This window comes from Glycine max, chromosome 5 (assembly GCF_000004515.6).
Source record: "Glycine max cultivar Williams 82 chromosome 5, Glycine_max_v4.0, whole genome shotgun sequence".
NCBI classification, from domain to species: domain Eukaryota; kingdom Viridiplantae; phylum Streptophyta; class Magnoliopsida; order Fabales; family Fabaceae; genus Glycine; species Glycine max.
Window position 1 is genome coordinate 33,213,869 of NC_038241.2, and position 15,086 is coordinate 33,228,954.

At 33.4% G+C, this 15,086-nt stretch overlaps 2 protein-coding genes across 3 annotated transcripts; one reads left to right on the forward strand and one right to left on the reverse strand.

Moving 5' to 3' along the window:
* The first annotated feature begins 290 nt into the window (after window positions 1-290).
* Window positions 291-8,480, forward strand: LOC100775849 (uncharacterized). Its single transcript, XM_006580781.3, has 6 exons — window positions 291-944; window positions 1,095-1,309; window positions 5,041-5,326; window positions 5,409-5,494; window positions 5,605-5,696; window positions 7,490-8,480. The coding sequence occupies exons 1-6, from the start codon at window positions 639-641 to the stop codon at window positions 7,735-7,737; spliced, it is 1,233 nt and encodes a 410-aa protein (XP_006580844.2). The 5' UTR covers window positions 291-638; the 3' UTR covers window positions 7,738-8,480.
* A 1,088-nt stretch (window positions 8,481-9,568) lies between these two features.
* On the reverse strand, window positions 9,569-14,102 carry LOC100776391 (L-Ala-D/L-amino acid epimerase). 2 transcript variants are annotated; one of them, XM_003524805.5, is made up of 8 exons: window positions 13,978-14,102; window positions 13,335-13,855; window positions 11,724-11,834; window positions 11,395-11,611; window positions 10,896-11,229; window positions 10,721-10,782; window positions 10,545-10,617; window positions 9,569-9,920 (listed from the first exon to the last, which is right to left on the reverse strand). In XM_003524805.5, coding segments are annotated over exons 1-8 (1,350 nt in total). In that variant the 5' UTR covers window positions 14,009-14,102; the 3' UTR covers window positions 9,569-9,919. The 2 variants fall into 2 exon arrangements, with proteins under 2 accessions (XP_003524853.2, XP_006580092.1); XM_006580029.4 differs by lacking the exon at window positions 9,569-9,920 and having other exon boundaries at window positions 10,544-10,617.
* Between the last annotated feature and the right edge of the window lie 984 nt (window positions 14,103-15,086).

Here is a 15,086-nt window from a genome sequence, read left to right on the forward strand (position 1 = left end):
ATTTTTCTTTTGATAATTAATTTATCAATACTTTATATATTTATGGATGAATTTAACTATTTAACGCCTAGTTAACACTTAACTAATGAGAAAAAGAGAAATGTTTAGGAGGAAGTGGCATTCTCATCTATCCATCCGTTGAGGTTCAGCCAAAAAAACACGAGTCAATGTAAGGCCATATCACGAGTGGGCCCACATCTCCCCCTTGTCCAAATTTCGCGTAATTATTTATTTATTTATTTATCGATATTTAATTTAAGTGATAATAACGAAGACTCTTTCTTTCTTTCACTCTCTTGAAGGAAAGTCCAACAAATTCAACAAGCAACCCCAAAACTTCACAGAATCAGTTAAACACCCCAAGAAAACGGAAAATGACAGAATCTCCACCAAACCTTCTATGCACTCTCTGTCTGTTTCGTTGCAAAGAAGAGTGTTGAAGCTTTTCTTCTTCCTCTGCCTTGTCTTCTTCCCTTTGCCTTCAACCTCGTTTTCTTTTCTTCGTCTTCTATCACCGATTCCGATTCTCTTCTTCCTTATTTTATTGATCCTCTCTGCGATTACCAATTTTCTCATTTCCTCCGTTTTCTCGGCGACCGAACGGAGGAGTAGAACGCAGTTCTGAAAACGATTGGAAAATGCTGGGAACTGCACTGCAATTCGGCGGCGTTCGCGGCGATGATCGGTTTTACATTCCGGTGAAGACGCGGAAGAGCCAGAATCAGCGCAAACAGAGTCACAGAGCCAAGAACAATGAACCTGAAAACACGGATTTAGTTTCGAAGAGCAAAATCGATATCTCTGAGGATAACAACAGCAATAGCGATAGCAATCTCAACCAATCTCTGAAACCAACTCTTTCTCCGTCCGTAGAGTCTGTCAGTAACATCGATAGGTTCTTGGAGTCCACAACACCGTCAGTTCCGGCTCAGTATTTCTCCAAGGTTGATCTTGAATTCTGAATTCAATTTTTTAATTTATTTTTTTCTTTGCAATTTGATTTTGCTTTTGAAATGTTGAAACAGTTATTGTTGCAAATGCTTTATACTTTGTTAGTTATATTATCGGAATTGTTGTTGTTGTTGTGATTGTAGACAACGATGAGAGGATGGAAGTTTTGCGATGTGGAGTATCAGTCTTATTTTGCACTGAGTGATCTGTGGGAGTCTTTTAAGGAGTGGAGTGCGTACGGAGCTGGAGTGCCTTTGGTGCTTGATCAAAGTGATTCTGTTGTTCAGTATTATGTTCCGTATTTGTCGGCTATTCAACTCTATGCTCACTCTGCTGAGAAGGCAACTGCAAAGCCAAGGTATTGCCATTTTATGTGCTTAATAAGAATTTTGGTAATTTTAAGACAATACTAATCACTGGAAATATGGTAGAATTGTCCATGGATGCCGCTCTTCTTTTAGTCTCGCTAACAACTAACAGCTAACATTTGCCGATAAAAAAAAAAGTGTGTAATCAATTGATATACCAGGTGTTAAACTTTTTACTCTTATACAGAGGCTAAGGGAACGTTTGGTTTGAGAAAATGTTTTCTATTTTCATTTCTTATTTTCACTTTCAAAGTTTTAAGATTTAGAAAATTTGTTTGGTTTTAACTTTCTGTTTTCTATTTTCAGACAATGAAAATTTGAAAATGTATTCAGTTTTACTATTTTCTTTTTAAGTTCGTGATTTGGCTCTAAAAATTTGCAGAAGCTTCCTATAATAATTCTGTCAAAAAATTTGTTGCTTCCTGAGTACTGTATGGTTCACGTGGCTGAACTAAATCAAGAGTAAGATTGATCTTGCCTCCAAGATGTCAAATGGCCTCTTCCATATGGAGGGTAAATGCAGAGTGTGCATATCCAGGAAGCAAATTAATGGTGATGCAACATTTATTCAGTTGCTTTCATAACTTTCTTTTGATTTTGAATCAAAATCAACTTAGCCAACAAGGGAAGCTAAAAGATTCCCTGTTCATGACTGTCGATAACGCTTATCTCTCCCCACGGTTAAGCCTCTTCAACCGATCCTTGCCACTTAGACCATAGGTGCTGTCAACTTCACCCTCAACCTTTCCCACTGTTAGAAATTCTGTAGTCATCAACACCCACATCACAAGATATATGCGTTATCAACTTGCTCAAAAAAAAGGAAAGAGAATTAGAGATGGCACCAGATACGTTTCAATGTTATTACAAGTTTGCCACCACGTTTTCACCGAAAACAACATTTTTTTTCTCTTTCAGATTTGATCTTATTTTTTTAAACATTTTCAAAGGAAATGCTTCTTGACTTTCAACCAAACATATTTTCAGTTATATTTTATATTTTCTTTGAAAATGAAAATAGAAAACCGTGAAAGTAAATGGCCTCTGAGATTGACTCATTAATTCTGTCACATGACTTCCTTTTTCCCTTCTTAACCGATGTTTCTTAACTCTTGATGGTGAATTTTTTCTTCAAGATCATTGCTTTCATGATGTGTGTTTGTAAGTTATCTATAACCTAACTAACTTGAATTAGCCACAATTTCCTTCAGAGGATTGTTGTAGAACTGAATTGTACTCATATTTCCTATTTTCTGGTTCAGCTTTAGGTCATGTTGCATCAGTGGACCAAAATCATTTTGCCCCCTCAACACCACATTGACCCTAGTTGTGCTCTTCCTGAGAAAAACATAGAATGGAAGTTGAAACAGGGCACAGTATCTAGCTTAAAAATAAATCATAATGAGTGTTGAAAGTAGATATTACATTAAGCAATAAGCATTGCATATAGAATAATCGGCAACCATTTCCTAGTTCTTATTATCAACCATATAAAAAGTAGTGAAACTGCTTGATTATTGGTCTTAGTTGTACAGTGAAAGAAATACACTAATTGAAAAAAAAAGAACATGGCAGACCTAAATTGCAGGATATTAAAGGACAAGTTTGCATAAATATCCAGTTCGCTGTCTAGGGTTGAGATGCATCAGTATATGGAAGGGAAAAAAGGATTTAATGTGATAGAAGTCATAGAAATAATGAATGAATCTCAGCCTTTGAATGGGAGTAAAATGAAGCGATAAGATTTGGTTTAAGTATAAATTTCAATCCCCAAAGTCAATTGATTCTATTCCACATCTGTGTATAGGGTATATTGGTTAAATGGATTTTATGTGGTATTGAATATGCTTTCTGGGTTCTGATTGAAAGGCAACAGGAAAAGGTTGAGAAGTAAATGAATTAGAAATACAATACCACATAAAATCCAGAAAGGTGGAAACCAGAAAGATGATATTGTTATCTGTAAAATGCTTCTCATAGATATAGAAACTGCAGGTGTTCAGAATGGTGGAAACCAGAAAGATGATATTGTTATCTGTATATAATAGAAAATTAGCTGGTTGTGACTCTGTTTTCAATCAAAATTTCTTTACCCTCAAGAGGAATGTCAATAGCCACTACTCCTTTTAATAGAAGTTGTTGTTTGGTATTTTGTAACGGTAATGTTTAAATCTATTAGTTTATAACCATTTGATTTTGTTGAGGGTGATCCTTGATGCAATGATAATGTTGCATTGCCCTTTTATAAATTATAGTCATTTCAATTTGTTCTGTTTTGTAACTGTTTCCTAATTTTCACTTCCAATGAATTTTTGAACAAATTTAAGCACCAATTTTGATCTTCCCTCTTTTCCCTTCTAGTAAAGAGTAATGAGTAGCAGTTTTTTCATTACTCTAGATTTTCCTTGAGGGTTTAGTGTATGGAACATGGTTATCAAACTTGATATTGAAGGCATAAAATCATTCAGTTTTAGGAATTTATTTATAGAAAAAACATATAATTCTACTTAAAACCATTTTTGAGGGGAAGTGTATGAAATGGTGCTTTAAAGCACTGATTTTGTTGAAGTTACACTTTCACGAAGTAATGCATCATGCTTTTACTTTTAGAATTTGGACAAAATTGCCAAGGTACTGGGCTTTGTGCATGTAGCAATTTGTTTAATAGTCATTGATCCTGCACATTTATATGTGCAAATTTTCAAAAGTTATTTCTAATGAAGACCATCTTTTGCTTACATTTTATGTGCTTCTAGTGTTTGTTTCACTTCTTTTGAGTGAATTATTTGATGTCCAAGCTGTTAATGAAAGGCAGGTTTTTGTTCGTAAGTGGAGTCATATTTATTTGCAGCATTTTTGTTGGGTTATAAGTTATAACATTAGCAAGTTGCCTTTTGAATTAGATTTGGTAGCTTCAAGTGAAAGTATTCAGTGGCACTAATCATTAATTGATGAGTTAACATGTTAAGTGGTTGGAAAGTCACAAAAGATTGTTTTTGTAATTGGTATGCAGAAATTATGCGGCATCTCATGTTTTGATTTGTATTTTAATTGTTTAAACATGATTGGTTGAAAAAAACAGGCTGTCAGCTGGAAGAGAGAATAAAATATTGTGAGGGGTGTAGGGTAATTGGAAACATAATATTTGAGACTATGGGGAGTCCTCCTCTTATTTATGATATGGTGTTTATCTGATTGTTATTTGATGTGATTCCTTGTATTGCATCAGGGATCTCTTTTTTTATTGAGTTTGGTAGAAGTGAAAACAGGATAAATAGAACTAGAAGAGTGCGGATGAGTGATATATCTAGATGTGTGCTTTGTCTGATATCTAATCAAATCTCACTTCCTCCTCTTCATTCCCTCCATTTTTCACCCTTACCAAGCACACCTCAAAATTTAAAAATGTAAATTTATTTTTTCAATTTGGTTCTTGTATAATATCAATTGGTTTTGTCTTTTGATGGATTAATTTTTCATTTTGATCTCAATATATTGGATATATTTTTAGTATTTTTTTTTATTTATACTCTCTCTCGCTCTCTGGCTACTGCTTTTTGTATGTAGTCAATGTAATATGTAATATTAAATATGTAAATTTACTTTGCTATTTTTGTAATTTATTAACTTACTGTCCTACTTCTATGTAATTATAACTTACAAGTGTGTGCTATTGTTTTTTTAGCTTGTAACCAATCAGATGATTTTCTTATGTCATTAGGTACACCGGTGAAGATAGTGATGGTGATTACTACAGAGATTCATGCAGTGAAGGAAGTAGTGATTATGAATATGGAAAAAGGACTGAATTTATGACTCAAAGAAGTAGTCAGTATCTAACAGGTGGTATCTCACTGCAAATGAACACACTATCTATGCATGATAAACACAGTACTGTGCAAGAAGGATTTTCTAGTGATGATAGTGAAACTGGGAATCCTCAAGATCTACTTTTTGAGTATTTTGAACAAGATCCTCCGTATAGTCGTGAGCCCTTGGCTGACAAGGCAATTACTGATCCTTTGTTAATGTGTGACTTATTTACCCATAATCTGATCTGTCCATCTTATACCTATAATATTCTGACAGATTCAAGATCTTGCACGCCACTATCCTGCCCTCAAGTCGTTGAGAAGCTGTGATTTATTACCAGTCAGTTGGGTGTCTGTGGCATGGTAATTTTAAGGGGTCCCTTCCCCCCCCCCCCCCCCCCCCCCTTCTGTTTTGAATAGACTTTGACTTAATCTAATGTTTTAATACTTTTTTTTTTAATGTCATGTTCTAGGTATCCTATATATCGAATACCCACAGGTCCAACTTTAAAAGATTTAGATGGATGCTTTCTAACATACCATACACTCCATACACCCTTGACAGGTAATTATGGAACTTCAAGCCTATGTTTGATTGTCAATGTCATGTTATTAGACTTGCTTATACAGCACTGATTTTGGTAGCTCCATATTGCTATATTAAACATCATGTGCATTTTGAGATTATTTCCTTTTGAGTAAATCCCTACTTTTGTCCTCCAAAGTTACAAGTGTTATCCTGCAACAATGCAAAATGACATTCATTTATTCTACTCTTCTTTAATAGAATTTAGTCTCTCAATAATGCAAAATATTATCACCTAAATTAGGGCTTCATTACTCTCATTTCTCTGTCTCACAACTTCTAGATACACATATTTTACCATTACATTTCTCACACTTGCACAAATGGTACCATATGCCAAACTTCTGTGGAAACTGGCTGCATCTTTTTGTCAACTGTGCAGCTAAGAACAGAATGACTGCAAATCTGCAACTGACTTTGTACTACATCTTTTTTTGATCTTTTAATGATGGATGATTTGATAGAAGGATGACACTATGGGAAATCGTTTTGTAATTTGAAATTGACCACCACCACCACCAAGCCTTTTTCCCACTAAGGAATCAGCTACATGGATCAAATGATGTCATAATACTTTATTGTAAATAATTTCTTTAGATAAACTATTGACCTCTAAATCCTTTTGTTAATGGTTTCACCTATATTTTTTATAATCTCTTTCTACATCTAGCAATATGGCTACCCTTCATCTGTTCTATTATTCTTAGTGAGCTTCTACAAATCTTCTCCATACATGCCAAAATCACTTAAGGTGAAATTAAATTCTTCTGGGTTTCTCTACACAATTGTTACTGCCCCAACTTCCTCTCTAATGCATTCATTCCCATTCTTTTTTTGCCTAGTATTCCCACTCACCCAATGCAACATTCTCGTCTCTGTTAAGTGGAGTTTATTCTCGTCAGTTTATTATTACCCAACACTCGATTCCATACTACATTATAGGTCTTATAGCTGTGCAGTAAAATTTTCACTTTAGCTTGAATGGTACCTTTTAGTCATGCATAACAATAGAGTCACTTCATTTCATCCACCCTACCTAGAATCCTATGGTTTACATTACCCTTTTTTTTCTGTCATTTTTACATGATGAACTCAAGATACTTGTGTGATATGTGATACAGTATGGTCTCCAATTTTCACCTTTGAGCTAGGGTTTATGCATCTGTTGCTAAACATACATTCCACATACTCCTTACTTACCATGTGTTTCCAAATTTATCTTCCAATCTCTAACTTCCCACTCCATTTATTACTTATTGACTCTCCAATTAGGACTATATTATCTTTAAAACAAAAGCATCGTTGCCTCAACTCTTGGACATGCACAGTAAGCACATCCAAGAGTCAGTAAGTCACAACAAGTTGACCTTGTGTTTTGACTTACTGTGACCCTCTTGTACATATAGAAGTTTTTTTTTTTTTTTTCATTCATCTATATTGTTCCATCAATCATTGTGGCAACCATTATGCTTCCATTGTCAACCTGCCTAGAATAAAACCAAATAGAATTTTACTATTGTTTTGTTGTCTTATTTCTTAATCTTTGCTCAATTTACCACTATTACACTCAATTTGAAATTGACAAATATGGAAAAACAGAAACTGATTCTTAACCTTATGGTGCATTACTCAATTTGTTGGTTGATGTTATCTCAGCTAATATGCGAAAATAATGCTTTCTTCCAAAAAACGTGAAATGTAATTGTTTGATCACTTTGATGCAATACTGACTAACTTACTTTTAAAACATTTCTTTTGGTTACATTTTGCAGGAAGTGGTCGTACTCATGCTCCAACACTGGTTTATCCCAGTGAGATGGATGGTGTACCAAAGATTTCTATACCTACTTTTGCAATGGCTTCCTATAAGTTAAAGGGGTCTATTTGGATGAAAAAAGGAGTTAGTGAATCTCAACAAGTGAGTTCCCTCTTGCAGGCTGCTGATAACTGGTTAAGACTAGTTCAGGTTAATCACCCGGATTTTCAGTTCTTTAAATCACATGGCACATACCATAGATGAACTGCATAAGCCGACATGTCTTTCCTGCTTTTGGCTAAAACTGAGCCTTAATTTCTGTGTTCGTTGCTTGGTGCAAACTTGGTAAAAGCCCATCCATCTGTAGAGATTGTGATGACGCGATAGCTGCCTAATTTTGGATTCTTGTGATATGCCTAAGCAGCACAAAAAGATGAAGCCAATATGAAGCAATGAATTCATAGAGATTGCTAAAGTGAAAAAGAAAAAGAAAGAAAAAATGTTTTATATGGAGGAAAAACTATCAGATAATTGGAGGGTCCTAATGAAATGAGAGAAAAACTAAATATAAAACCAGAGTGGAGTATGGCAAACAAGTTCACAGGAAGGATATGTGGGGATTAAGCCAGACTGTACGAGCATTTTCAGTTCAGTAATGGTTGAGATCACGTTAATTTCTAGAGATAAAATATTTACGGATCTTGTGATTTAGAAGAAAATGGGTGAATTACAGAGACTTTGCTGTGTTGCGTGGCCCAATTTTGGTACTATATCTGATGAACATGTTGTTGCTCTGGTGAGGAGAGATTGTAGTGTAAGTGTACAATATTTTGCTGTTTCAAAATAAGTTTTACACTCTTACGATGTTTATACATGTTCTTGTACTATTAGAGATGTTCATAATTAGCTCGAAGATGGTGGAATACTCAGTAGAGAACGTATGATATCAATCATGTAGTTTTCGACTTTTCGCACATTGATAAATCTAAACTACTTGTATTGAGAAACAGTGTGAAAATTATTTTTCGGATTCCTTGCAACAGTGGAGTATTTGGTATCGTAAATGATCAATTGGCCACACAAAGAGTTACATAGCATGCCTCTTGCCACACCGAATTTGCTTCCATGTAGTAGAATTGTGCAATATTTCATGCATAAAAGTAGAGCTTCAGGGAAGCCGAATTTAATGCAGTGAGGTGTATGATATGTAACTCGGTGCAACAAATAGTTTGAAATTCTCAAACCATGGTTTTGGACCATACAAGAGACAAACTTTTGCTCAAATTGTAGTTAGGGACTTTCAAAACTTGAAACCAAACGTGTTATGGAGGCTATGTTTGAATTAGTAAAAGATGATGAAATGAAGTGGGATGAAATGAAATTTTAATATATTTTATTATTTGATTTTGTTAAATTAAAATAAGATGGAATGGATTTCGTTCCATTCTATCAAAAAATTTAATTTATATCTCCTCCCAATTTGGAGGTTATGGGATGGAATCAAAAATAAGTTTTCATTTCATCATAATATATCTACACAATGGAGTGACCTATATATTGTATTGTATTCCACTCTATTTTATTCCATTCCTATTAATTATTAAATGATTAAATTTCAATAACTTCATAATTTATTTATCACGAAGTTAGTATTTTATGCTTTTTTTAAATTTAGCAAATTTGGTCTCCCGTTGATTTTTCTTATATCTAAGACCCTCAAATTCTTATGTTCTATATGTTTGCATATTGAATTCAGAGAACTCGTCAATTAAAAATCTAAACCATCAAATTTCATCTAAAATAAAGGATCACAAAATTTTCCTTCTTTCCTTAATTTCACATCTTATAAAGCCCTTCTCAAATGTTATCTTCAACTAAGTTTCTTATTTCTAAACATTTAAAATCATTCCATACCTCAATTCCATCATCCGCCTGTTAATAGTTAAATAAATAATAATATCTGAGAGTTTTAAATGAAACAAAATGGATGTGGAAACTGAATTTGCTTAATTTTCAAAATAGAATAACTTAATTAGCTGAAACAAAAAATCTTACGATCAAAATCGCACACAGCTTAAATTGTAGAAACCAAAAGTTCAATAATTAAGCCTATTTTTTAAATTTTTTTGCTATATTTCCATGTCCATATCATATTATATCCATATCTCATATCATATGCGGTTCCTAGCTTTTAGCAAGTAGCAACTAGTTACTATTTGGTGCAAGACCTCGAAGGCAGTTTCTTTTACAGAATATATGGTGAGGAATCGAAAAAGTTAAATACATAGCAATTGTGGATAGGTACTGGCTACTCATTCCGGACAAGAAATCTTCATGTATGGTTGTTGTTGTAACCATAGTTTCACACCTTAATTAGGCAATTTTTTAACCAACTTGTCCATTTATGCTTTTCCAGATTCTTGTGTTGTCATAAACATCTCTAGCATCTGCAAATAGTTTAATAAAGATGTCAATAATGAAGATAGCATACATACAAAAAGTCATTACATGTCATAGGGTGACAAGCATATATTAAATTTGATTCCTCGGTATATATAAAACTTTTTTTACGTATATCACCAATGTCCAAAATAAATAAATAAATAAATAAATTGTAAAACATCTTTTTCTCCATTCTCGCCAAGAGCATTGAGATTTAAGGTGATTAGTAGGAAATTTTGGCTTTACAAATTCTAGAACTTGCGCAGACAAAAGTTGGTTTTATGTCTCTAACATGCCTTGTCAATCAAGAACCCTTTTATGCTTGAAAGGTGAATATATAGCACAGTCCCACCCTACATTGCCTTGAAATTCAATTGAATTTGAAGGATAGGGCTACAAAAGATTCAGTTATCCTTGAAGTTATTGTTATTAGGTGCAGGGTTGAAAGATTGGTTTTATATCTTCAACAAGTATCTTGCTTTCCAACCAAGAATAAGGCTTGAACAGTTTCCTTTTAAGGTGTGAATCATTGGTTATCCAATGAATCTTACACCAGAAATCACCTAGCATATATTAGCAACTATGCTGGATTATCTGGAGTCATATTGTGCAAGAAAATTATAACTTACTAAGCAAGGTTGTCCCAGTGAAGAAATCCACCATGTCCCCTAGCGTTTGTGAACTTATAAGTGGCACCTGAAACTGTTCAAGAGAAATACCCTAGTGTCATCAGATTGCTGAGACATCAACCAAACCAATATTTATATGAAAGCCTAAAATTTATATGGATATAGGCACAGTGTACCTTCATAGCCTTCAAGAACTGGATCATCTGACAGCAGAAGTGGTGTGTCTAAGTCAATGAACCTACAAAAAAGTTTGCAATAATTAAATTCATTAGTAAATTAGAGGTGAACAATATGAAGTTATAAAAATTGAAAGCTGGCCCAAAATTTTCAAACATAAAATGTTTTTCTTACTTAAAACAGCCAAGGCCAGCAGCAAGTTGGCCAGCAAAACCCATAGCAAGTCTAGTCTCAACCATACCACCAATCATCAAATCTAATCCTGCTGCTTTTGCCTTTTCAATAATTTCAAGGGCACCCATAACCCCAACTTTGGCAAGCTTAATGTTAATGACATCTAAAACATTCCCTTCCACAATTTTGTAAACATCAATTATACTTCTGCAACTCTCATCAGCTGCAACAGATACTCCATATCTCTCTCTTGCTATATTACCGACATACCGAAGACCATCCCAATCATCTCTATGAACTGGTTGCTCAAATAGAACAGGAGTCAACCCCATATCTGTAATAGAAAACAAATCTAAGTTCAAGGCCAGATTGTGTAAATTACTGCAATAAAGTTTCATGAGCATTTTTGTGCATGTGTGTGTACATTTTCTTGCATTACAAGACAATGACAATTAATTGGATGGAGAAAAACTTTAACTATATATGTAGAACTTTTAACCATGTAGTTTCTCAAGAACATCCACTGCTTCCTCAGAGTTATACCCCTCATTAGCATCAAGAATAAACTGACACTTAGGGTGTGCAACACGTATAGCTTGAAGCACTTCTATATCTGCATTCAGATTCTTGCCCACTTTCAGCTTTAAAGTCTTAAATCCTTCTTTATAGTACTTAGAAGCCAATTCAGCTGCTTCAGCTGGAGAAACAATTGGGATCTGCACATATAAGCTGGCTTAGATTTCTTTCTAGCAGATAGTTTTTTTCTCATATTTTTGTAAAATTATTTTCATTATAAGCATTTTCTTTGAGATTTAGTAAGAACTTAACTGTAATATCAGTGGTTATGGTATTTGAAGCCCCACCAAAAAGCCTCCACAGTGGCACACGAATACTATTTGCAACAGCATCAATTATTGCCATCTCAATCCCGGCCCTAGCCTTCAATTACGCAGAGGAGACCCCATCAAAATGGAAAAGTTTTACTGCCACATTTATTAAGAAATCCTACGAAGTCAAAAGATAAAAAAGTATGTGCTATGTTTTACAACCTTATTCATACATTAACCAGTTGTTTCTTCAAGAGTAATAAAATATTACATGAATTTCTGATGAAACCTTTTCAACTTCAGAAGCCATTATCCACTGTAAAATATCAGGTTGCTTCTCCATCAAAAAGTAACAACTAATTTCTTAAAATAAGATAAAGATGGGGAAAAGAGGTTGAATGCTATGTAGGGAAAATGGCAAATAGTTATTGATGTCAATTAATTTAGTTTTATAAAAATTGAAGGGTAGTGTGAAGGAGATAATTAGAAAGAAAAAACATGAACAAGGTCTGCAATTGTGTATCTCAGTGTCCATATCAGTCTCCATTTGCTTCAAATATTCTGCCACCTGTGCCCTTACCCCACCTTTTGCATTATAATAATAAAGGATCTACTTATATGTTTGTGCTTCTAGACTTTGAAAGCCATTAGAATAAAGGATCTACTCATATCTTGAAAATACTATTAGCACAGAAAGAAGTCCTTTCAAAGGACTGCTGTATTGGCAGATCTGACGTACAAGAACTCAATGCATGCATTTAATGCCCAGTATTCAACTAACCCTCAATGTTTAAACCATTAGATGAAGTATCAGTTTACCTCATTCAACTCCACATATAATACTCTAGAATGGCTTACTCACATTCAACACCTCATTTATTTCAGGCTTTCATTATTACTCATTCTAGCAAATGAACCCAAATCATTTGTCAATAATAAAAACTGACAACTAATATTTGCCGATAAAAAAAAAACCTCCTTTCCTCTCTTCACAGTAAGATTATGCTTTATCTTTCTTTTTTGGTAAAAAAAAAGAAGAAAAGGCATCAATCTGAGTGGAGAGTATGATCATTACAAAGAGAGGATTAAGAAAAGACTCTTTTTCCCTTCTTTCTCTTGAATTATCTTAATATTGATTCCAGGACAGAAAAAGGTAGCAACTATTAAGTAAACGAGGATGTAACAAAATATTTTCTTAAAATTAAGCAAATTAAAGAACCAAACTAAAAGTTACACAAAGGAAAAAAGTCAAGCCAGTAAATATTACAAATTAAATACTATCCTAGATTGAAATATTGAAACTTTCTCAAAATTTGTAACTCTCTTTTTATGTCGTTAGTTACCAAGCAGAAAACTAAAGCTGCTATTCAAAATTCAAGGAATTTGCATAGTAAAAGGGTCAAAAAGACCATGTCAGTTTCAAAATGCTCAAGAAGTAAGAGAAGCATTAGAGGATTAGAATGATTAACAACAACACAAGTACCAGTAAAACATGAACTAAGATGACCATGTCAGGTTCAAAAGTAGAAGTGAAGCATTAGAGGATTAGAATGATTAACAACAACACATGCACTGGTAAAACATGAACTAAAAAAATAAAAATCTCACTCACTGAAGCAAATTGATGCCCTGGAAGAATACCAGCAATCTCCCCCAACATGGAACCCAAAGTGAGTGCTGGACATTTCCTCAAGAAGGCACATGCCTCAGAAGCCTTGACCATGGCAGTGGTTTGGTCCTCTGCAGTAACAAAAGGCAAAATTGGTGCCTCACCCCACCCCACCGCACCGTTGCTCAACTCAACCCTTATGGCCACGTTCTCCACCTTGTCCAATCTAGAGGTAGCAATGGTAAAAGGTGCTATTAGGGGCACATTCAGTGGCCTGTTCTCTGCTCTATGCACATCAACAGTGAATGTTTCCAACAAATTCTTGAATCCAAAGGTGATAGCAGCTGCTGTAGGTGTAGCAGAAGCCATGATCTTGATCAAAAAACCAGATTTTTTGGCAAAGTGCCTTGTGAATGCGGTAGAATAGGACTTTTTTGGATTGTGGGACATTGACTTCATCAAAGTTGAGTCCATTGGGTGTAGTCTTCTGCAGCTTAGTGTTTGAGACATGTTGGATCCTAAGACTGGCAGCATATGATTGGGTTGTTGTGAACAAGTCTATGTTAATGTTAGCTGCAATTTATAATTATTTGATGCTAAAGCTGAGAATTTCAATAATATTAATTCTAACCAAGGTGATTCATACCTGCTATGTTGTTGTCTTTTCTTCCTAACATCACCAATCCTTTATGGTCATTGTTTTAAAGATTGTTTTTTAATAATTTGTGCTTTAAAGTATAAAAAAATTATTGTACCATGTTTAGTTTTATCAAATTAAAATAATGGCGTAAACAGAATTAATTCAGAAATTCAACGCTCGGGAATCGTTTAGGTCCTTAGGAGATGATGTACTGTACTACATACTACTATGTATTGAAAACAAAAAATCTGACACGACAGTGTATTTATTCTTTCATATTAAACGGAAATAAATTTAAGGGAAGTGGCCACGTGAAAAAGTTTATGTACTTTAGGGAAATGTTGCTTTTAAATACTAAATATAAGTACATATTAGATTTTAGAGGAAATCTATATTTAATTTTTTATAAGAATTAATTTTAAAATATAAATTGTTGAGAATTAAAGAAAAAAATGAAAATCTTAACGTAAATAAAATATTTAAAATAATTAATAATTAAAGGACTTTAAAGACACACACTATATAATAACAAAATTATATGCTATGTGAAGAACTAAAATATAATAAAAATATTTTTATATTTAAAATAGAGAATTTAATTTATTATAAAAATTAATACGAGTAAATTAAGTAAATAAAAAAATGGTGTCTATCTGAGATTTTTATCAATAAATCCTTCACAAATTTGTTAGAAGATAAAATTATGGTGGAAAACGCCTTATTCGACAGCTTGTGTGAAACTTTAGAAAGACTTCAATAAAAAAAAATAGATTATACTTTATTAAGACTTTTTTTATTTCGTATAAGATTGATTCACGATTACATATTGAAAAATTAAAGGACATAAGCATAATGCTTTTTACATCCTTAAGTTTAAATTTTTTTAGTTCCCAACTTAATCACTTTTTTGCGCATAATAGCTTAATGAATATGAGAAGTATTATGTAAAAGATATAATAAGCGTCAAGTCTAATTTTTGAAAATTATTCTGTTTAAAAATGTAAAATGAATTAGATACAGCCTGATTACGTGAAGTATATATATATATATATATATATATATATATATATATATATATATATATATATATAGATATATATATATATATATCTATA